The 22528-nt window shown below is 40.2% G+C and overlaps 1 protein-coding gene across 16 annotated transcripts in view; it reads left to right on the forward strand.

Annotated features, from left to right (window-relative positions):
- Positions 1–5764: 5764 nt before the first annotated feature.
- The window catches only part of NEB (nebulin), a 127999-nt gene continuing 111235 nt past the window's right edge, over positions 5765–22528 (forward strand). For 15 of the 16 annotated variants that reach the window (XM_075429673.1, XM_075429677.1, XM_075429678.1 and 12 more), the window contains exons 1-14: positions 5765–5846; positions 7199–7264; positions 11243–11287; positions 13794–13997; positions 14938–15045; positions 16494–16598; positions 16903–17007; positions 17118–17222; positions 17966–18070; positions 20246–20350; positions 20546–20653; positions 21410–21526; positions 22203–22304; positions 22387–22494. In XM_075429673.1, coding sequence (XP_075285788.1) covers positions 7232–7264; positions 11243–11287; positions 13794–13997; positions 14938–15045; positions 16494–16598; positions 16903–17007; positions 17118–17222; positions 17966–18070; positions 20246–20350; positions 20546–20653; positions 21410–21526; positions 22203–22304; positions 22387–22494 — 1350 coding nt within the window. In that variant the 5' untranslated portion in view covers positions 5765–5846; positions 7199–7231. Of the gene's footprint in view, positions 5847–6552; positions 6663–7198; positions 7265–11242; positions 11288–13793; positions 13998–14937; positions 15046–16493; positions 16599–16902; positions 17008–17117; positions 17223–17965; positions 18071–20245; positions 20351–20545; positions 20654–21409; positions 21527–22202; positions 22305–22386; positions 22495–22528 lie in introns of all 16 variants that reach the window. The other variant, XM_075429674.1, reaches the window with a different exon arrangement.

Here is a 22528-nt window from a genome sequence, read left to right on the forward strand (position 1 = left end):
ACTCAGCTGTAGATGGTTTTATAGCCTGTCTGCAGGGACTCAGTGCTAATGGCTCTCTGTTTTGGGGCGAGAGGTCTACCATGCACAGACCATGAGTGTTACTCCTCAGTGCCGTGCAACTTGTCAGTTCCCACGATTATCCGTGGTTTAAACAGTTAAATTCCCTGTCAGATAGAAATTTTCATTCCTGAGCCAAGACACGATCACTGACAATGCATGTGCTCCTAGCCTGTTTGCACGCAGAAGAAAAAAGGTTGGCTTAGTGTACTGCCAGCTGTCATACCATAAAGGCAGGTCTCAGAGAAACAGACTTATATATATATTTATATCTGATTCTAGGGCAATCAATTGCATTTGTCTAACCAAGCCCTTTGCTTCATATTTTTTGTTAAACATTTTTTCCCCCACTCTGCACCCGACGAGGTATGGCTAGAACAGCCTCCCTTCTCACAGCCACCTCTGTCAACAACATGTCAAAATCCTCTTCATTCTGGAGGTCTTTATCAGATTTTGAACAGTCGGGCTTCCACTCGTGCCCCACATGCCTCGTAGTTTCACAGAGTCACAGAATGGTAGGGGTTGGAAGGGACCTCTGTCGGTCATCTAGTCCAACCCTCATATGCTAATAAATCTTCATAGTTTCAAAACAATTACAAAAGAGAGATGCTTGCAGTACAGGCTGAACCTGAATTTTTTAAAAAGAGACAGACATTGTTACATTTCATATCCTCATCTGCCAATTTTGCACCTGGAGCTTATGAAGAGAAAGCTGAGCTGGACCATTAAAGGCGCACAAGTTCAACTTCGTTGTGCAAGCTTTTCTTTCCTTGAATGTAGCTGAAGTTCTTACGATGTGAGTCTTGCATACTTCTAAAATGATAGGCCGCTTTTACCGCACGATAATCAGTAGGAAGGAAAATAGGGCAAATAATGAGAAACGAAGACTTTTATTCCTAGGAGAACATACCTTTTCCTTTGCCCATACGCCCAAAACCGTGTCTGAGTTGCCAGGCTGCAGAGATGTATGGCATGTGTTCAAAGTGCAGATATTCCTTTGCTCAGTCGACGTTCCACTGCCAACTAACGTGGCATACAGATTCAATACTGAGTTCCTGAAAACACTTTCCTCGGATGCTTCTAACGCTCTAGCAAGTTAAATCCACCGAGATTCCCTCAACTGGGAGAATGCCCCCTTAGTTATTTCAGTCCTGATATCGACCGGTGCCTTTGAACCCGCCTTCATCATCAAGCCCACTTGAGATCTAGAAACCACGTACAGTCAAGCCTGCACAGGGTCTCAATGTGAGAACTATTCTGTGGGGAAAAAATGCAAGATACTGGTCTACTACAATGCTCACACAGGCATTAGCATCTTTAAACGGTGCTGGCACTGGTAGCGCCTCTGCTTGTGTCTTGATGTGATTACTGCCGCTCGTAACAGGGCATTGTTCATTCCCCAGCTGCTTAGGAAGGTAAAATAAAGACTGGATAACAGTAAGCCCAGGTAGGAACTGTGTGGTGAGGGACAACCCTTGCCGAACTCCCCTTTTCATGATTAGTGGGCTTTCTATGACTTGCATTTTCTACACATGTTTCCTCTGTTGTTTGGGTCCCTGGAGTGCAAATACAAATATAGCTTGTGGCTCTCCCGGCGGAGACTGGCAACAGCTTATCTAACAAGAATTACTTTATTTTTAGGGCTATGAAGCTTATGTTGTGCTCATCAGTTAACACTTTCCTCCCAGACTAAATGGCTTTCACGTGTAAGGCTTCTTGATTGTTCACAGCATTTTTCAGGTTGAATATTACTGTCTTGCAGATTATATATCATAAGCGGCATACATTTCACGTCTTAAAGTCTCCTGTGCATTTTTAGACGGCACTCCAACGGAAAATCTTGGACACATGCTTAGCTTAGCTGACAGCCCTGTACATGCTGAAGTACAAGATTTTTTTTTTCCAGCTTTCCTGTGCACATCTGATGAGCAGAAAGGAATGGCGAAAAGAATGAAAAGTAACTTAATAATGGTAGGTAATAAATAGGCACAATGACACAATACTAAAATATGTCCTTTTTCAATGATACAATGCTTGTTAAGTCCGGGTGGTCTGCTGGTGACCTCAGGAGGTTAAATATAGTAGTCATGATGTCAGTCAGTTTATCCACACAAAGGGCAAGACACGGAGAAGCCAGAGTGATCTCTGGCACAACAGATTTCCTGTGTAATTTTCAAACAGATGCAAGGATGGAGAGAAAATCTCTGGAGTCTGGAAGTCGTCGTCTTCAAGGAGTAATTGCAGGCTTGCAGTTTGCTGATAGGTACTGCCTGTGTCTCGTGGTTTGGGATCTGGCCTTGGCTTATTAAAATTCTTCTGAACTCTACCTTGGAATCTAGAGTGATGCACTGTAAAAGAAATACAAGGGAAAGAATGATCAAGACAATACACAAATGTCATTAACTGGAGGGGAGGTTGTAGAAAACTAGAATTTCTGCAACAGTTCTTCTGTCTTTTAGGGGTAAGAGGGTTGCAGTGTGGCTGCCCACTGGTCCTCACATACCGATCCTCTATGTTGATCAGGCTCCAGGGTTGGCTTACGTATTTTTCATAGGTGGAAGATTGCCTCCCAAAACAAACTAAATGCAGTTCCAGAAAAAAACCATTGAGTTTTTGTATGTGAATGCTGTGTGGGTTAGGGGAGTGCTTATACGTAGGCTGCTGTTTCATAGTTCTTGTATTAGATACCTTCTAAATAAATCTAGAGAAGGTCGTGTGTTATTCCCTTCCTTTCCCCCTGCCCCGAGTGGTTACTGTTTGGTAAGTAGGACTGATGGAACTTCATATTTTAAAAAATTAAGTACAAGAAAATATTTTCTGCTTTAAAATTTTTGTCCATTTAAATGCAAAACAACATCTTCCTCTACCTTAGTCATCTTGCACCATTCTGTCTTTTTAGCTCAAAACTGCTGAGCATATGCATATTTCTGTACTGTGGATAAAACAATCTGGTCTGGTGTGCTAACCTGTATCAGAACTGCCAGGCTGTCACCGACAGCAGAATTTTCCTAACGCCTTTGAAACATTTGTCCTCCAGAAAGTCAGGTTGGTATTCTCAGAATATTCCAGCGAACAGTGACTTGAAAGCCGAATCACAGACACAAATTTTCACAATACAGCAGTTAAAAAAATATTAATATTAACCATTACTGTTCCATTTACCTTATGCATGTTGTACTTCAGCATGCAATACGTGCTGATATTGCGATATGAATATGTATCATTGACATTTTAACGGTCCTGAGAAGTGAATGATATGAAATGTAACAATGAGCATACTAGTTTATTTCCACAGTGAAGACCAATGTATAGACATATGTGAAGATATGTGTGCCTGTGTTTAGGTATTCTATATAAATATACAAATAACAGTTTATTTATGTATGGGCAGGTGTGTAAAGAACACGTCTCGGTATGTGTTGTATGCAGATAAAAGTGCTTGAGCAAGTGAACACTAAATATTCACCAATAAAAGCCAGCTGTGGAACTGAGTAGAAATCACAGAAAATGTAGTGGGTTTTTTCAGTTTTAAACCAAAATGAAGCTAGTAGTGATAATTTTGTCAGAGTTGTTTCCTGAGATCTGGAGCTGATGGAGCAAAGCAGCAAATGTAAGAATTGAAAGATTCGTTGACAGCCATAGGTGCCCTAAGAGCACTCTCCTCCCCTCGTCGTGTTCTGATGTCAGAACATAAATCTTATGCTCTGTCCAACTTTTTGTTTCATCAACAACACTTTTGCTTCTTAGATCTCTTCTGTAATTATGATGGGTTGTTCCATGCTTTGTTTGCAGCCCTGAACTGTCTGCTGCTAAAGATCTCCTGAGTTTCACACCAAAGACAGCTCAATTTCAGCAGCAGAAAAAGTGCTACTTGCATCCTGCATGTAATTTTGGCCTGGTTTAGTGTCTGGCTAAATAAGGTATACTGAACTGCACTGTAATAGAATCTGAAGGTGATGTTCGAGTAAGCTGGGAGCTGCAGAGTATATCGCTAAGGGAGAGATTGTTTGCAGGAACTTGCAAGAGAACTGCACAGAAGATTGCACCCCGTTTGAAAACGCTTGCTCAGGTTGTCAGAGTAACTCTCAGGACAGAGGAGCACAAGCTTCCCTTGGTCTGGTACACCTGACTGAAATCAGGTGATTGCAATGAGGCATAATGACACCCAGTGTTGTAGCCGTGACTACGGAGGAATGCCATTTAAGGGACGAGCAATGTAAAGTACAACTGTTGAGTCTGAAGAACAGGCCATGAGCCCAGGTTTGCTGAAAAGAACTGGGAAGGGGGATGGTGAGGCACCGGCCACAGCACTAATTTTGGCACCAACAGGGATTTGAGCTGGAAGCAACAATGATTAATTACATATTTAATAAAAAAAAATTCGCCCTCACTACACAAAGGTTTGCCATCACTTACGTATCACATTATGCAGCCAATCTGAAAAGCAGTACTTTGGAGAAAAATGGCTCTATGAGCTATTTCTGGAATGCACACGCATGGGATCTGGATTGGAGAGCAGAAGGTTAATCTGACGCTGCTCTTGTGAGACTCCATCAACGCGCTATATTCATTGCTGGATGTCTTCAAAAGATGCTAAGAAATGGAAGGACTTTTAAATAAACAGAAATAAGATTAAAAGTGGAAGGATTACCTAGTAAAGCAACATGCTAAATAATTTAAATCATACAGCTTGCCTAAAGGAGAAAGGGAAGGATCTACAGTTCTGTGCAGAGTATAAAATACTTGGCAGTAGTGAATGAGCTATGATATTTCATCTGGATATAAATATTAACTTCTGGAAAGAGTTAAGGATCAAGAAGGTGTCTCTCAAGGGCTCCTGACAATCATTTATTGAATTATGTGATACAGTATATGAAAAGAGGTGGTTGTTGGTATTGGCGTTTAAATGTACCCCCTTGAAGAACTAAAGCAATCCTATTATGTGAGTCAACTAGATGACCTAAGAGGTCAGTTCTGTGGTCATCACCAGGATTCTACTCTATACGTCATATAATTCTCGACCTTCCAAAATACTTTGTATGTTAGAATTGCCCCCCTGTCGCTTAATCTGTTTATCATGTATGCTTACTCTTTCTTCACCAGACATACTGGCTGTTAATCGGGTTCCTTGCAAGTTTTTCCTTGCAAGTGGGCAGTTTTCATGTGTTCCCAGGTCTGTGTGTTCAGCTATGTAATATTTCATAACAAGTGATAAAACTACTGACGCGTGATTTGCGCCAAGTTAGGTTGATAAAGCACTTCAGGTATACTTAAGGGGTGAAATTAAAGACCACCTTACACTAAAAATTTAGTCTGAAGTCCAGACTCCTTTCTCTGAAGTTCAGAGATTCTTGAATTTAGATAGTTTTGATTCAGGTACCATATAGGAATGAAATTGTCTCTGCTTATTCAAATTAATTGTTATGAGAAATTCTGAAAGAAAAAAAGTGCATTTTTTTTTTCCATTCGAGTGCTCCCTTGGATTTGCCTAGAGATCTGTTTCAGCAGAGACCCGGTGAAGTTCAGGCAAGCTCGAGTGTGTTTTGGGTTCCCTCGGGAGCACAGAAGTGCCCAGCTCCCTTTTCCTTCGTGCTGCTGGGAACAGGTGGCCCCTCCGGGGTCATCAAGTATATTTAGGGCTGAAACTCGAGCAGGCAGGAGCCAGATTGGCTGTGCGTAATTACACGCGTAATTAGGCGCCGGTGCACCAGGCTCGCTCTCGCCCAGTGCTGCTCAGGAGGGAAGACTGGAGAGGCTTTGCTCCCAAGGATATTTACTAGATGTTGCTGGTAAGAACAATTTAATCACATTTGACTTTTTTTCCTTAGAATAGGATCTTGAGCTGTTTCCTGACTCCATAGTTCTCTGGGAGCAGTAGTCGTGCCTTGTTCATGGAAGTCAGACTTTTTGCCTGGCTGGCTAGTTGCAAATCGCAGTCAGAGGGAAGAACCTGGAACTGAACTTTATAATAGTGACAGTTTGTATAGGTTGTATCCTTATATGCAATCCCTACTTCTTGGGCTTGTTCATAAACTTTGGCCTGCTTTTTCACACCACATGCCACTTATTAATTGAGCTATTCTTCATTTATTTTAATAGTTAACATTCTGGTTTAAAAAATTGATTTTTATTTTTTTTTTTTGGTAATTTTTCTCAACACATTGGAACTAAAAAGGGACAGTATTCTATGTTCCTATATTTAACCTGCATTACTAGACTTCACTTGCCTCAGAAGGAATTGCAGTTTAGCCAGCTAAACAAAACCACCCTGTCGCTTGGTAGTATTAGCTTACACGGCAAATATCTCTGGACTCGGGAGCAGCTGTTCCAAAGCCTCATCCCCTACCAACATTAGAAACAGGGCTGTAGTCTGGGACGGAAAATTGTAGCTTTGCCTCACAGCAAAATCACTGTGCTAATTAATTCTTTTAAAGGTTTTGACAGTAACCTGTACTTTGTAATTCAGCCAACTGTATGGATATTCATATTTTCCAGGTCTGAAGAAATAAAGGTAAAAAAGCCACAAGAGCTAAAAAAAACCCCACAAAACAGAGCATCTATATAGGCTAATGCTGGGAAGACAGAAATTGCCTCATTAACCAAAGGTCACTTCAAAAAATATTTACAATCCTTGTCTACATTATGCTTTTACTTGTGAATGAATGTATTGGAATATACAGACAGATAAAGCTCCCCTTAACACAGGAGCTTGGATAATGTAATGAAATAGTATAGAATAGTCACAGGGAAAAGAAAAATTCTTCAAATAATTTTGTTGTAATGAAAAAAATCAAATCATGCTTCAAGAAATCTCTTCCTCTGACTTTTTTTCTTTTTCATTTTCATTGAATTCCAGTATTGATGTCACAACTATTAGAATAAAATATTTATCTAAAATTATAATTTATGCTGGTATGTTTGAAACTTAATGCAATGTTTTCCCATAATAGTCAGAAGTAATGCCAGAGCCCAACTTTAGTTCTCCCTGTTGTTCCAGTTCTTTCACTAATTAGCTAACAACATTGTAATAATAGTTACTAACTGTTATCCAGGCGCTTTATGAATTTGACTAGTAGCTTTTCGTAATACTTTCACTCTTGGGCTAATACTGTGTATTCACTTTTATCTGCTGCGTGACCAGTGAGTGGGGGAGAGACAGAAGAATACCCTCAAAATGGAGGAAGAAGAATATGAAGAAGTTGTAGAGGTAAGAAGAAAATCTGAGAGTCGAAACATTTGTTTCCTGCCTTGTGAATGAATATATTGATTGCTTGAATGAGACGTTGCTCATGAACAGAGATGGTTACTTGCTGTTTGCCCTCTGAAGATTAGGGTATGGATAAATATCTGTTAAATGGTTTGATCAGTAAAAAAACAACAGCATAAAAAAAAATAGTTGCTCAATGGAGCAAAATCTCTCTGGTTCCTGACACAGTTTCTCTGTTTAAATAAGGATTTTAACCATCCCGCACCCCCATCGCGAGGTTTCGTGGTTACTCTTCTGCATAATTATAGCCGCAGTGGTCCATCTCTCTTCCCTCCTGGCTTGCCCTCTGTCATCCAATCCATGCTAGAGAGGATGACTTTGGAAGCCCCTTTCCACCCTCGCCTCTGTGCCCACCGCAATGGAGAAGTCCAGTGGTTTTGTGCCGCCAAGGCACCGTTAACCAATTTAGCCTCAGAAGCGGCAGCGATGGAGCTAGATTGAAACCTGGAGACGTCCGTGCAGTTGCATCAGGGATTAATTTGGCGCTAGGTCATTTAAACTCACAGTTGTATGCCTAATTATTTAGTCTCAGCAATTTCATTAAAAGAATCCCCAGGAACTGTACAGCTTACTATTACGAGCGAGTGCTGTTGGAATAATGACTTTGCTACTGAAACAGCATAGGAGGTTAACAAACAGTGTGGTCTTACCTGCTGCATTATTATTCTTCTGAAATGGTGTGTTATGAAATACATAAGTGATTATAACAAATTGCTCGGTGTTTGTCTGAGGAAAAGACAACGACAGGACAAACGCGGACATCCCACAAGTCATTATCTCCACCCTGTATTTAATGGACTGTTGATTTCAGGCTGTGTGACGGCATTGAGCCTTGACTGCTGACTTTATATATTTCAGATCATGAACGAAGTCAAGTCAAATGGTTTCCCAGTTGAATTATTTAAACGTGTTTTGGAAAATAAGTGTTACCATTCACGAAGTCCATGTGAAAGCCATTGTACCCGCTAGTTACAAAGACACCAGCCCTTTGTTAAGTTTTCTATTACCATGTTACTTGTAATTGCCTTTGTGCTTCCTGAGCGTCCTGTGCTCTCTGTAATAAATTGTGTATTTATTTGCTGTCACTGTTGATTTGTTGCTGCTGGCATTACAGTATGCTGGGCTTTTTGTCTACACAGCTCGGATTCATTCTTTGTTTTTAACTTTCACTGACCACCTTCCTGCAACCCCGTCCCTAGGAGAGGCCGAGGTGGTGCTGCTTCAGTAGCTTCCCTCGAGATGCTCACAGTGAGGAGTCAAAGAAACCAGGAACCGGAGCACCTGGCACAATTTCAAGGCAGCTTAAGCCTATCCAGAGTTTTCCTAACAAGAAATCCACTTCTGGATGAATTGCCTGTTTACAACTATAAGAAATATAGAAATACAGAATATATAGAATATATATAGAAATATAGAATATCTAGAATATAGAATATATAGAATATATATAGGAATATAGAATATATACAGAATATATATAGGAATATAGAATATATACAGAATATATATATATATATCAGAAATTCATCTTCCAAAAGAGTAGAAAATTATTGCAGAATAATGAGTGGCTGCGAAAGCACTGAGGATTTTCAGATACTACTTTTTCTTCCTCTGGAGTTCTTCGCCTGCACTGGACACTGTAGCCATCTGTGATGTGCAAACCCCCCAGTGAACAGCGCACACCTTTGCGGCTGCGTTACTCGAGGCTGCGTGGAAGGTCGGTCAAACAGCGCACGGGGCTGGTGAGCAGGAATTCCCCCAAAACACCCCAAAATGAGACAGCTTGGAGAGCGCGGGCTGGTTACGCGAACCTACCTTTGAGGAACAACGCTGGGGAAAGGGTGTAAATTTTAATGAGAATTTTTATAGGGCTTGATTCAAAGGGCTTTCTGTTCCCACAGTTTTGGCGGCATGCGATCGCGAGCAAATCCTCGCTGTGGAGATTTTCAAAGATAAAAAGCGGATTTTACATTTTCTCCTTTCTGGAAGTCTGTGGCAAGTGAAGCACCATTAGAATAAAATAGCCGCTGTTTACTGCAGCGGATGGAGAAAGATATTTAAACATTTTTTTCCTTCGTTAAGCAGTGAGGGGAGACAGAGGGCGAAGCCTCGGGGCGGCGACGCCTGGGCGCGGCCGCCATCTTGCGCGGGGCGGCGGGCGGTGGCGGGACGGCGCCATCGTGCGGCCGCCATCTGGTGGGTGCCGCGCGCGGCGCCTCAGGGAGCGGCGGGGCGGGCGGCGGGAAAAGGCCGGCTGCCAGCCGGGGAGTGAGGAAGGAGGTAGCCCTGTTGCCTCTCCAGTGGGAGATGTCTTCTGGTCAGTTGCGCTGCGGGTTGCTGAAGGAGGAGGTGAGCTGGCTTTGCACCATCAGGGAACGTGAAGAGGAAGGTGGACATCAGGGAAGGTGAAGAAGAGGTGGACAGCACCTTCGCGAAAAGCAAGAGGCAGAGCCACACGTGGCAAGGAGGGAGTGCCAGTTGGAGACCCTGGTTAAATGTATGATGGAGGGTGGCCGTCAGGATGGAGGAGGCAGGAAGCTCATGGTTTCCGGCAACAGGAGGAAGGTTCGTGCTCCACGGGCAGATTTGCCACTTCAGAGTAGATGCAGCGTGCTGGGAACTTCTTTAGGCAGCTGGAGAAAGCCTCATGGGCACAGCCGTTGTGGTTATGGGTAGCTTTAACCCCCCCACCAGTATCTGCTGGAAGCACCTATGGCTGGTAGCAAGCAACCTAGGAGATTTCTGGAATCTACTGAAGATAAATTTCTTGATGCAGTTGATTGATCAGCTAAATAGGAGAGCTGGTCTGCTGAACGTGCTGCTCAGAAACAAGAAAGAACTGTTGGAAGATGCAAAGGCCGAGGGCAGCCATGGCTGCAGTGACCATGAGGCTGTGGAGCTGAAGACTCAGAGAAGAGTAAGAGAAACAGAATTACAATCCCGGACTTCAGAAGAGTGGATTTGGGGCTGATGACATGCAAGGCTGCTGTTGTCTTTGAAAGCTCATACTGGTGCAAGGATGTTCCTGGCAACTGGAAAAAGATGTCATACCCATCTTCAGGAAAGGCAAGAAAGAAGATACAGGGTTGATCTGATGACAGGCTGGTCAACCTCACTGTAGTCCTTGGAAAGGCTGTGGATCCAATCCTTTTAGAAGCTATTTCTAAAGCCTTCTGTGTCATGAAGGTCCAGGGGATCAGGAAAGATTGATTTATCAAGAGCAAATCACGGGTGAACGAACTCATTGCTTTTTATAATGAGTCTGCTGCTGCTATGGGCAAGTGGAGACCAATGAATGTTGCACACAATATCTGTGAATGTTGCATACCTTGACTATTGTAGGAAGACCTCTGAAACAGTCTCTCGTAGTCTTCTTGTCACCAAATTTATGAGATGTGGGATGGATAAGTGGACAATAAAGTGGGTGGTAAATTGACTGGGCTGCTGCGCTCAGAATTGTGATCAGAAGTACAGAGTATGGCTGGCAGCCAGTAATTATTGGTGTTTTTCAGGGACTGGTAGGTAGGAACAATTCTGAGGGCAGCCTTAGAGAGAGAAACCTACTACAGTCCTCTCAGCGTAGTACCAAACACTTGGAAAATCCTGGGTTTTTTGAATGCTGATTCTTTCTTGTAGTGTGGTCACCATTGTCTTCCCCCTTGTGGGTAAAATTAGATAATGATCCTTCATTAATTACTTGAGAGGATGATTAATTGAGGAACGTACGGAAAAAATCCAATCATTAATGCAAAAAATGAACAGATGTTCAGAATTACTGAGGATGCAAATATGACTACATAGGCTCCGACGAACTACAGTCCTATTTCTCCAGAAGCGTGTCTTTAAAACAGCTTAACAGAAGATGCAATTTGATATTCTGTGTGATCGGGACTAACTCTTTTTCTCTTTTTTTAATAGTACTACATTGAAGAGACAATTATTGAGGAGGGTGAACCACATGAGGTAAAGGTCCCTGTGATGTTGTATGTGATGTGTATGTGCATGTAATTAGTGCATAATGCTAAATCAGTGCCCTTTTGTATTCTGAGGAGTATTTTTTCATATTAAACACACAAATATCAGTGAACGGTTGCTTCTTAATACTTTATTTCCTCTGCGAGACCCTGTTATGAGATGATCTAGAGGACTCCTAGCTTGTTCTGAGTATCCTATCTGCCACTCTTTGGTTTCCATCAGCAGGAGCAGTGGATGTGTCCACCAGGAAAGGACTGTGCTGATCTGTGTCCGGCACTGCATCTTGCTGATAGTCTGCTCTTTGCTCCTGCCCGGCAGCTAGGTTTGCACAAGAGCTGGCAAAATGAAACAACAGGTTATGTTGGCAGGAAGGTTGCTTAGGTAACGTAGGGACAAAACCCAAGCATTAGTATTAAAGGTGAACAGAGTTATCGGGGATGTGAATGTGACTAGATATGTACGCATGAACAACAGGCACATACATGCATTACACTTAACTTTATTACGAAGAGAGATCTAAAAACATTCTGCCTGAAACCACTTTACATGTATCAGTTCTGTTCCCTGCACCTGGTGTAATTTCACTGAAAAGTGGTGATTTGCAGATTTTTTTTCATGTCACTGGTAACAAACATTTGAGTGACCAAGGAGTTATTACCATAATTTGAAATTCTGCTTGTAATATAGACATAACCCAGCTCTCTGCAACGTTAGCATTAAATATTCTTAATGGCAAAGGCTCATGCAGAAACAAAAGCTTGATGTCTCACTTTGTGGGGGTGTTTCCTTCCAAACAAACGATATGTTCCCAAAGTCTTCTGATATTATTAGTTTAATAAAATACAATTTGGTTAATACTGTTTAAGCAAGTATCCTAGGACTACACTTTTGAAGAAAGACTGCCATCTTATTATTTTTAGGATTAATTTGTCCACTGCATTCATTAGGTGTTCTAAAATCTGTAGCCAGACTGGATTTAAAGGGAGGAATAGCATGCCTGATTATTTCTGCGTCTGATTTGCATCAGTTTTTGAAAACAGTATTATGGAGTGAAGAATTGCATATGAGTACGAATGTCTTTCTAGCTAATGTGATCGGACCTTTTCCCATCAGCTGTAAATACAGTCTAATGCATTAGTGTCGTGTGCTCCTGTGAGTTACCATATGAAATTAAAGGCATTTTCTTGCACAAAATGCTGCATTTTCAGAATCGAGCCTCTCCAAGTTTTAGACATATGTTACAACTTCTTACAAAGGCACATAGCTTCACTGTTTCGTTATAAGGCTAACGGCAGGTAGTGTTTGCCTAGACAGGTGTCAAACTCTCCAGTGATTCCAGTGCCAAAACACCTGGATGAACACTCGTATATTTGGGAAGAGTTGTAAGAGAGAAACTTGTGGCCATGCTGAAGTAACTAGTAACATCCTGGGACAACATTACTGAAATGCAATTAATGTTCACATGATAAACAAACCTTTTGGAATTTAAGTTTTGTATACTTCTCAATTTCATGTTTAACGCTTGGTACATTTTCTGGTCTGTCTCATACTAATTCAAATAGCTATCAGAAATCTGAGCTTCAGGCCTTCCCTTTTAAAGTTGCTTTTTTTAAAGCTAATTGATATGAAATAAAACTTGACACTTATTCAAGTGATTTTGGAGCACATTTTCAAGATGTAAAAATTATTTTTAAATGCTTTTAGTTAGAACCTTACTATTAAAATAATTGCTTACAGCATGAATATGTTGATAAACAAAGAACATAAGCAGTTTATATTAATTAATGGCTTATTTCCAATGGATGCTTAATCGATTGATTGAATAAGTATCTCAGCTATGTCTCTGCCATGATTGTGATCTGGCTATGGGAAAATGTAGTTTAGTAGAAAAGGTGGGTTCTAGGTTATTTGTTCAGTCAGCTGGTGCATCGTGTACTTACTACAAGATCCCAAAGACTTGATCTTGTCTATCTGCTGTGTCTGTTTCTTTCTTTTTGCAAGAAGAAAATGATCTTTTTGCATAACTATTCTCCTTTGACCTGCTTTCACATCATTCAATGACATCATTAGGAGCCCTGGCCCTGTGACCTGCGTCTTCAACACAGCTTCGGCAAGGAGAACATTTCTACCCTTTGGTTTTAGTTGCCGATTGTCCCACCTGAAAACTCCCCTGATGCCAGTGGAGGTTATGCATGTAGAACAGAAGCAACAGGAGCCCCACTCTTCCAGTTCCTCTGGAGAATAATTACATGAGTTTGATGTAGAGATCAGCCAATCAGTTAATTCCTTGTGGTTTTTTTTAGGTTGGGTGATGCATAGTAAGCATAGTGGGTAATCCTGGTAGGAAAAGTGTCACTGGTTTTCACTCTTGAGGGTGGTTCCTGTGTAAGAACCGAGCAACGTTTTACTGGATAAGAGAGGTGAAAAATGCTTATCATAAAATGATGATTTGTAGTTATAAAGCAAGTAATTTTTTTTTTTTCGTTATTCCTAGGTGGTCACTGAGATCACTGAGACCCTTAGCACAGACTTCACAGGTCCTAGAACTACCACCTATACTGTTGAGCATGAAAAACCTGCTGTTGAGGATGCAGCACCTCCAGTCAGAAAGAAGATAATTCGGACAAAAGTGGACCCATCTAAGTTTTTGACACCTTACCTCCAACACAGTAATAAAATGAAGGACCTATTCAGTGAGGTAATTTGTCCCATGTCTTTTATTTCTCAAGGAACACCAACTTTAAAAATATTCGACAGGTATTAGTGTAAAGTTTCATACTACCATTTTGGCTCCTGTACTTCATTTCATGACGTGTTTTAGTGTGATTTGCTTCTTGGAATTAGCCAATCTCTTGCCCATTTCCTGTTTAAGGGCATTAGGTAATCATTAGGCACGAAAAGTGGCTTGAGGCAGATGGCTGAAGATTGTAAGAGGTGTCAGTTAGTAGGACTCCTGCGCTATCTGACTTGGATGTCTGAGTGAGGGAAGGTAATGGGGGCTAATGTCTATCGGATAGCAAACCTCAATATTTTTCATAATGGTAAATTTCTATATACCTCTGTATATATCCAAGAAAAATCCTAGTGCACAGTATATACGAACAAGCACCAACCTAAATCTGTTGTACAGGATACCAAAGTTTAGTAAACCAATACTGTACGACATTGTAAAAAGTGGAAAACAACTGCTCTGCACAGATGTAGATGGTATCAGATCTCTTTTCCTAAATTTTAATGTATATTACCTACCAGCGTTCACTGCTAAAGGATTACATGAGATCGTAGGTCTAGGACTGCTACCCTCAACCACATATTTTCCTTATCTTTGGTCACTGAAACAAATAACTGTAAATTGGTCAATACTAAGCTCCTAAAGAAAGTATGATCAATTAGAGGTGATCTAAACCAGGATAAAGTTAGAAATGTTTTTTTTTTCTTCTATTGTGTCAGATGGAAGAAAGTCAGCTGCCTAAAATAAGCAGAAGTCTGCAAATGTAACTGAGTAATGCTAGTTTGTATTCCTGAATAATCTACCCCAAATTCCTATGCGAACCAGAAATACAAATTTATAATTGCTACAAATTTCTGCCAGAGCTTTAGGATATGTCTTAATAATATTTGTCATTATTTTCTTTCAGAACAAATACAAAGAAAAATATAGAAAAGAAAAAGGAAAGCCATATGCTTCCACAATTGATACACCTGAAATTCGGAGAATCAAGAAAGTGCAAGACCAGCTTAGTGAGGTAGGTAACAATTGTTGTAAGAAATAATATTTACTGCATGGTAAAGAAGCAAATTGAGCCAAAATTTTAAACGTTAGATAAGAAGTGATTATTTTTTGATGATATTGTGATAAGGCAATCTGAACGTTTGGCAGAAACTTTATCAGATTACAAGAGCGAGGAACGCAGAGTATATGACAAATTTGAGTTCTGCTATGTAGGTTGGAATTTAGGCCTTTCAGGAAGGGAGATGTGATGGTTCCTTTCCAGCTGAATAATAGCCCTGCTTCATTGTGCCTGAAGAGGTGTGACAATTTCTGATCAGAAGTTACAGGCACAGGAGATGATGGTGATGCCCATATCACTGAATATGAAGATTCCATGACCTACAGTCATCATGAATGATGTACCTGATGATTTTTGTTTAGGTTAAGTTGTGCACGGGGTAAACAACCATAGAATTTTGTTTTTAAAAATGTGCTTAAATATTTTTGTTTTCATAAAGCTGCCAAAAGTCAATTTCTTAAAGAAATACTGGAAAAATTATGCTTAGATTCTCCAAGTGTTGCAAAATGAACTTCTGTACATCTTGTCACTTACTAAGGGATTTTCCAAGATGTGTTATCCCCTCTGTGTGACTTCCACTCTGTGATCTGCCTTTGAAAGCTAGCCCAAGTGCAATTGCCCCACTGATGCAGTGCCTCTAGTTCTGGAAGGTAGCTCATCCTCCCCTCTTTCTTTTAAGCAGCTCTAGTCTACCTTTCAGCAATACACCTCACAGTCTGGGAAACTGAAATTCACCTACAAAGGCTTTTTTTTTCTTTGTACAGTAAATAGGGAGAGTTGGGTCCCTAGGAACGGGAATCCCAAAAGTGGAGAGGGTAGTCACCTAACCTCACCGGTGTTCAGGAGAAGAGTGTGTGTTAAATTCCACTCCACTCCTGACTTGGCATGTATTGAGGAATGCGATGTAGCAATCCATGTGCTGGTGCTGACTGAGCCTGCTGTCAAGCTGGGAGTGGTGTAACCACGTTAGGACGGTTTTGTACCCAAGCTGCTGGTTTGCCATGGTAAAGCGGCTGTGTTGCTTTTGGCACTACAGCTAGAGTTTGTGTGGTAACGGACTGTGAAATTGAGGTGTGCTGCATAGCATGGGGATCTCCCTGTCTCTGTACAGGGTAGAAGCACTCTGAGAAAGAGCTCTGTGATTACAGAAGGGCACTACTTCTAACCTGGATTCGCATCTCCTGAAACTGTCTCAAAGCTGCGTTTCTTTCTCAGTTAATTCACAAATTCCTTTTGTTTCCAAAGGTTTTGATTCTAAGGAAAAACTAGTCCTAAATGCTTTATTGAATTCAGGTTTTGGCTCTTTATGGTATTAAGTGTCAACATGTCAATATTCTGCTTTTTTAAATAAACTGTCAGGTTTTGTTGTAAGAATAAATGCCTTTTGTTATGCATTGATCTAGGTTAAATACCGCATGGCTGGTGAAGTTGCTAGAACTATTTGCCACATTGATGAAAAGGCCAAGGATATAGAACATGCAAAGAAGGTGTCACAGCAAGTGAGCAAGGTGAGCGAGTTCTGACTTTCTGGAAGGGTTGTGAACATTCGTGGATTGTGAGGTTACTGATATAAATAAAGTTTTGAGCTCAGGACACTAAAGCAATGTTTATTGAACAGTTTAGAGGCACAGGGAGAGATAGCAGAGAAGTTAAGGCAAGTAGAAATATCTTAAATGTTTTCAACTGATGTTATCAAATGTCACTGGTTTGAGACTTTCACTTTGAAAAAAATCTTTAGAGTAGGTAGTTTATTCACAAAAGTGAAGATTTTTCTCATGATAGAGTAACCAAGGTGCTGATATTTCTTTCTAGGTGTTATACAAACAGAACTGGGAAGAGAATAAGGACAAGTACCTGCTTCCCCCTGATGCTCCAGAGCTTGTGAATGCAATAAAAAACACAGCAATGTTCAGCAAGGTAAGAAAAAAAAAAAAAAAAATCACAGGCCTTGGTAGCTGAAGTGCAAGAAGCATTCCAAGTCAGAGATTAATTCGTAATGAGTATTCTGGCATTTTCCTGTTTTTTAGAAACTCTATACTGAAGAGTGGGAAGGAGACAAATCCTTATTCTATCCATACAATGACAGTCCAGAGCTCAGAAGGGTTGCACAGGCTCAAAAGGCTCTGAGTGATGTAAGTATGAAAGCCTAATTGACAGCTGGGCTACAGTGTAACTTGGTAGACATCGTGGTGGACTTTAACTAGATATAAAAACTTCATACTGGAACAGAAAATAAAAGTGCGTAGGTATGCACTGATAGATAGCTCTGATAATAGTGTGATTTCAACTGAAAAATACGTACTCTGTGTTAGAGTATAAATCTGTTGGCAGTTTGATGCTGAATTATGAATGAACGGGGTAATTAATTTATTAAAGATCTTCTGAGGTGATTGGTAAGAAGGCCTTGAATAACCCTCAGAATGTATGAAGAAACTCTCATGGCTGGCTGTAAGCCCAGTTCACTGTTGTGGGTCTACAAATCTGTCTCTCTAAAACAGTGATAAGAAAAGTCAGGAATTCATGAGGCTGTGTGATTTGCTGATACTTAGACACGTAGAACTCCTTAACTGAAGGTGACCTCACTTAAGAATTTCAGTGATTTTTGCAGATGTCCAGAAGTTCACTAGTCCATATTTATCAGGAGCAATAGAGTAATATACTTCAAAACTTTCTCAGGGAACTGAGTCTTTTTCACAGTTTCTTATCAAGAGACTTCTCAGTAGTCCTCCAGAGTACGCTGGCTGGAAGAGTTTATGCTGCAGTAGCTGTGGACAGAACTACTTTCGCTAATGGTGGTGTTAGCAGAATTAAGGGTAAATGTTCTGATGCTGAAGTTAGTGGTTACTGTGAGTGCTTACTTCCTTCATATTTTCAGATTGTCTACAAAAAAGGGCATGATGAACGAAAATCTAAATATACTTCTCTGCCAGATCCACCTGATGTGGAACAAGCCAAGAAAGTGACAAGGCAGCTGAGTGATGTAAGTAGAATGCAGTGCTCTTCTTTCCGTAGAAACCTCACTTTTGGAGTTAGAGAGGCAAAATGGTCCCTGAAGAAAGGGAAAGCAAAAGAAAAGAGCAGAGGTCATATGAAGACCCCTTTGTTTTTCAGTGGCAGAATTCAATTCCTTTCTTTCTCAAGGGTTTCAGAGAAAAATCCTGCCCAGTCTCAGGTGAAAGGCGAAACTTTATTCTTGTCAGTGAATTCAGTTTTCACAAAACATTTCTACTTCTGCTATATCCACATTACTTCCTATTCTCCCTCTTTTTTTGTCTCCTGCTTTACGCTTTCTGTGTTTACAGGAGAAAATAGTAAATAATATCCATTTCTCTGTTCTCTTAAATGTAAACAGTGACATGTAAATGTAGATCTGGTATTGGAGTGAATTACTTGCTTAGAAGGAATAACCCCATTTTGCTGAAAAGTTGCCTAGGTCAACTGCACAGAATACATTTTAAGTGTTTATTTCAGTCTCAAACCATTGTACACGCACATATCCCAAGCTTTCTTAAGTTCATGGATACCAATCAGTGGAAACCTCCGGCAACTTAGCTAACTGTTTCCTGATTTGCCCACCAAATTAACGAGCAACATTCAACATTAAATTCCGTAATTGTGTGGCATGATTAACAAAGACTCTGGCACCAGTCCTTGTCAATAGATTTTAGGTGTATTTAGAATAAAGCACAGCTGAGGAATGTGGGAGGTGGAGTGAGATACAGGACGACCAATTTTTGCTGAAGAAACTGGAACCGAGTTGTATTATCTTGTAAGACAGAAGTAGGATTTTAACTCAGTTCAGAATTTAGGTATTGTGAAGAGGACATGTATGGTTTTATTGCTGTGTATTGAAAATTATCTGCTATTTAAGGTTAGAGAGTTACAGTATTCACTTACGGTTGCAAAACCACTAAGAAAATGTTGTGGTGAACCCATTTGTAAGGTGAAAGAAGGTACTACTTCATTTAGAGGAAATTTCTTTAATCTTACTCTTCCATAGCTTAAAAACTAAATTGTCATTAAGGAAACTTTTAGATAAGTAAAAAGTAAGACCAGTATCATAGTTCTTTGAAATGAATAAAATAGTAAGCTATATAGGTATCTCCAAAACAGTACAATGTAGAATTTTTTAAGGTTGTTTTTGCCATATATGTTCTTTATCAACGTGGTAACTATTGAAAAGACATTGGAGAAGTTGTGGGTTTTGTGATATGCAATGCAACGGTGGCTGAAAATGCATTTGGAACACAGAATCAAAACGTGGGAAGATGTTTTGTTATTAGAAAGACGGGATCTGTCTGCTTAAACAGTTGATACGTGATTTCCATGTGCTTGATATAGTCTAATAGAAATCACATATAGCAGGGGATCCATGTATTCAAAGAGTTTGCTTATAACAAGTTTCAGCAGCAGTAACTAAAAATTCTGGCTTAACCAAAGGGAATAACCAAGAGAAGACTGCGAGGGGACCTAAATAAATGCTTATAAATATCTCAAGGGTGGGTGTCAGGAGGACGGGGCCAGACTCTTTTCAGTGGTGCCCAGCGACAGGACAAGGGGCAATGGGCACAAACTGAAGCAGAGGAAGTTCCACCTGAACATGAGGAAGAACTTCTTCCCTCTGAGGGTGACAGAGCCCTGGCCCAGGCTGCCCAGGGAGGCTGTGGAGTCTCCTTCTCTGGAGATATTCCAGCCCCGCCTGGACGTGGTGCTGTGCAGCCTGCTGTGGGTGACCCTGCTTGGGCAGGGGGTTGGGCTGGGTGACCCACAGAGGGCCCTGCCAACCCCGACCATCCTGTGATTCTGTGAATATTATGTCAAAATATTATGTGACCAGTAAGCAAACAGAACTAAAGGAATATGTGAGTGATGTCTCATAGAGAGAATTTCTTATTAGTAGCTGACTTCTGGAAAGACTTAGTTGATCTGTTTGTCCTTTTTCTTGGTCAGGGGAGGTACTGAGAGAAAGAACTGAATACTGATGTGCTTAGGCCATACCATAGCTAGGTGTTTTTGACAGTAACTGATAAAGTGGTTGTAAGGCAGATGTAAAATGTGAAGAAACTTTAAAAAGAAGGCTTTTAAAAACAGATCTGTGAAGTGAAAATTGAGCTCTATCTTGGGGATTAAATTTTATTTTTATATTTCATTATAGATTATTTACCATGAGGACTATAAAAACAAGATCAAAGGCAAGTGGAGTCAAACTCCATGCTATGATGTTGCAGTTGCGAAAATGAATGCAGAAAATATAAGTATGGTAAGTAATTTCTTCAGAAAGTCTTGAAATGAACATCTTTATCCTCTGTTTATGTTAACATGGAAAATACTGATTAATTTTGCCTTCTCCCTTTGTAGTATTTCTCTTTTCCTAAATAATCTACTTCATGGATGGCAGATTTTAAATGTAAGTGCATTTGATATATTGTTATCTGTTTGTCTCTGTTCCTAACAGAAAAAATACCAGGAAGACTTTGAAAACGAGAAAGACCAGATCTACTTTATGCAGACTGAGACTCCAGAATATGAAGCTAATAAGCGAGTTTCAAATAATGTCAGTAAGGTATGTTATGTGTGCTCCCATTTATTTAGCTGGAGTATAGTTCTGAGGTCAGGCTGGTTTGGGCTGAAACTGTTTTCTCAAGTGTCAAAAGCATTTTCTTATATGCGAAAGAGGTGTTCTTGTGTGCGTTCCACTAGGAAGTCTATAACAACTCCTAGCCATGCTTGTGATCTTTCACAATAGTACCCATGAAGAAGAATTTTCTTTCAGTGAAGTAGAATTTACTTCATTTTTGTTCTGATTATGTGCCTGATTTTTAGTTGGAACAAATCAATACGGTTAAGCAAGGCCAACATAAGGTAGCTGAATTTGGCTCAGTATTTTCATATTTATTCATCCTTGCTCAGTGTATCTCAGTGATGTTGTGCTGGCCCATCTTTTGTTCAAAATACAGAATTTGTTTGCCTTCTGCATTTTCTGCAATAGCGCACACATCAGCAAAGACAACCTTGTGTCCTTAATTGTAAGAATGTGACTATTCTGAGATGTGATATTTGAAAGATTACAGTGTCTGGAGAGGGGCTTAGATGTGGGGATATCTGCTAAATAGCTCTCACTTATCTTCTGACCCTGCCTCCCATGAGACCCATGCACTCCTGTGATCTGAGTGCCTTTCATGGTCCTTTGCCCTTATGAATCATGAGTTAAAAAACAGGGGAGATTTTCCAGAGAAGTTCAAGATGATACAGATTAGTGAGTGTTTTGCTTTTAATACTGACTTTTAAAACCTCACCCTGTTTATTTTTTTTTTTTAAGGTAAAATACAGAGCAGACTATGAAAAGAACAAAGCTATTGCAGATTATAATGTGCTTCCTGCTACAGAGAACCCATTGCTGAGGCAATTAAAAGCTGCAGGAAATGTGCTGAGCGATGTAAGTATTATCAAAGTACAGCTGGATGATTTTCAGTCATGTATGATAAACTAAACTCATAATTTCTTCATGAGGCTTCTCCTTTCGATCTCTTAGTGTCTTTAGCTTTATAGACCGATATGTGTCATGAGATACCACCAACCAGAACAGTATAGACAAGGAGTCATTTCTCCACAGCAGTGTTACAGTAGCTGTGGCATGTGATGAGGATAGCTAATTACCGTGTAGTTCATTGTAGTCCCTGTGCAAAATGGATCACAAGATGACAGTTCTTCCCTTACTGTTCTAGGGAACTTCAACTGATGCCAATAATGATAGAATATGTGGTATTTTTGCATATTCGTGTATGTTGTATTCTGGTTACTCACTGTAACGTCTTTCTCAATTTCTCTCTTCTTGCTGTTTTCATCTGTATGGAAAGAGACTGCATATTTCTCAGTGTCAGAAGTTCAAAAACCATTAATCAGAGCTTTCTGTCTTCTCTTAAAAACCCAAGAGTTACTATAAGAAGTTTTTTCAAAAAATCGTTGGGGAAAAAAGTGCCATCTGTTTTTCAGTCTTCTGGGAAAGCTTTTTCTTTGCAATCATTTCACAGTTTTATCTTGTCATTTTTAGTGTGTTGTGAGTCAGTTGCAGTGAAATCTGCTGCATTATCTGCCATTATTTTCTTTTGCAGAAATTATACAAAGAGGCCTATGAACAATCAAAAGCCACCAGCATAAATTACTGTGACACACCAAAGTTCCAGACTGATACTGTTCTGAAGAATTTTAGTGATGTATGTATTTGATTCATGTTATGTTGTTCAGTACTGACACTCTTGAGTACTTTTGTTTATCAACTTGTGGTTGTGTTTCCAGGTAAAATACAAGGATGGGTATCAAAAGAATATTGTAGGACACTATTTGGGCAGCTTTGAGGACCCACATCATACACATTGCATGAAAGTTGAAGCTATGAAGAGTGATGTAAGTGTGGCAATCATTCTGTTTTCACCATCAT

This window comes from Opisthocomus hoazin, chromosome 9 (genome assembly GCF_030867145.1).
Source record: "Opisthocomus hoazin isolate bOpiHoa1 chromosome 9, bOpiHoa1.hap1, whole genome shotgun sequence".
Taxonomy (NCBI): Eukaryota; Metazoa; Chordata; class Aves; order Opisthocomiformes; family Opisthocomidae; genus Opisthocomus; species Opisthocomus hoazin.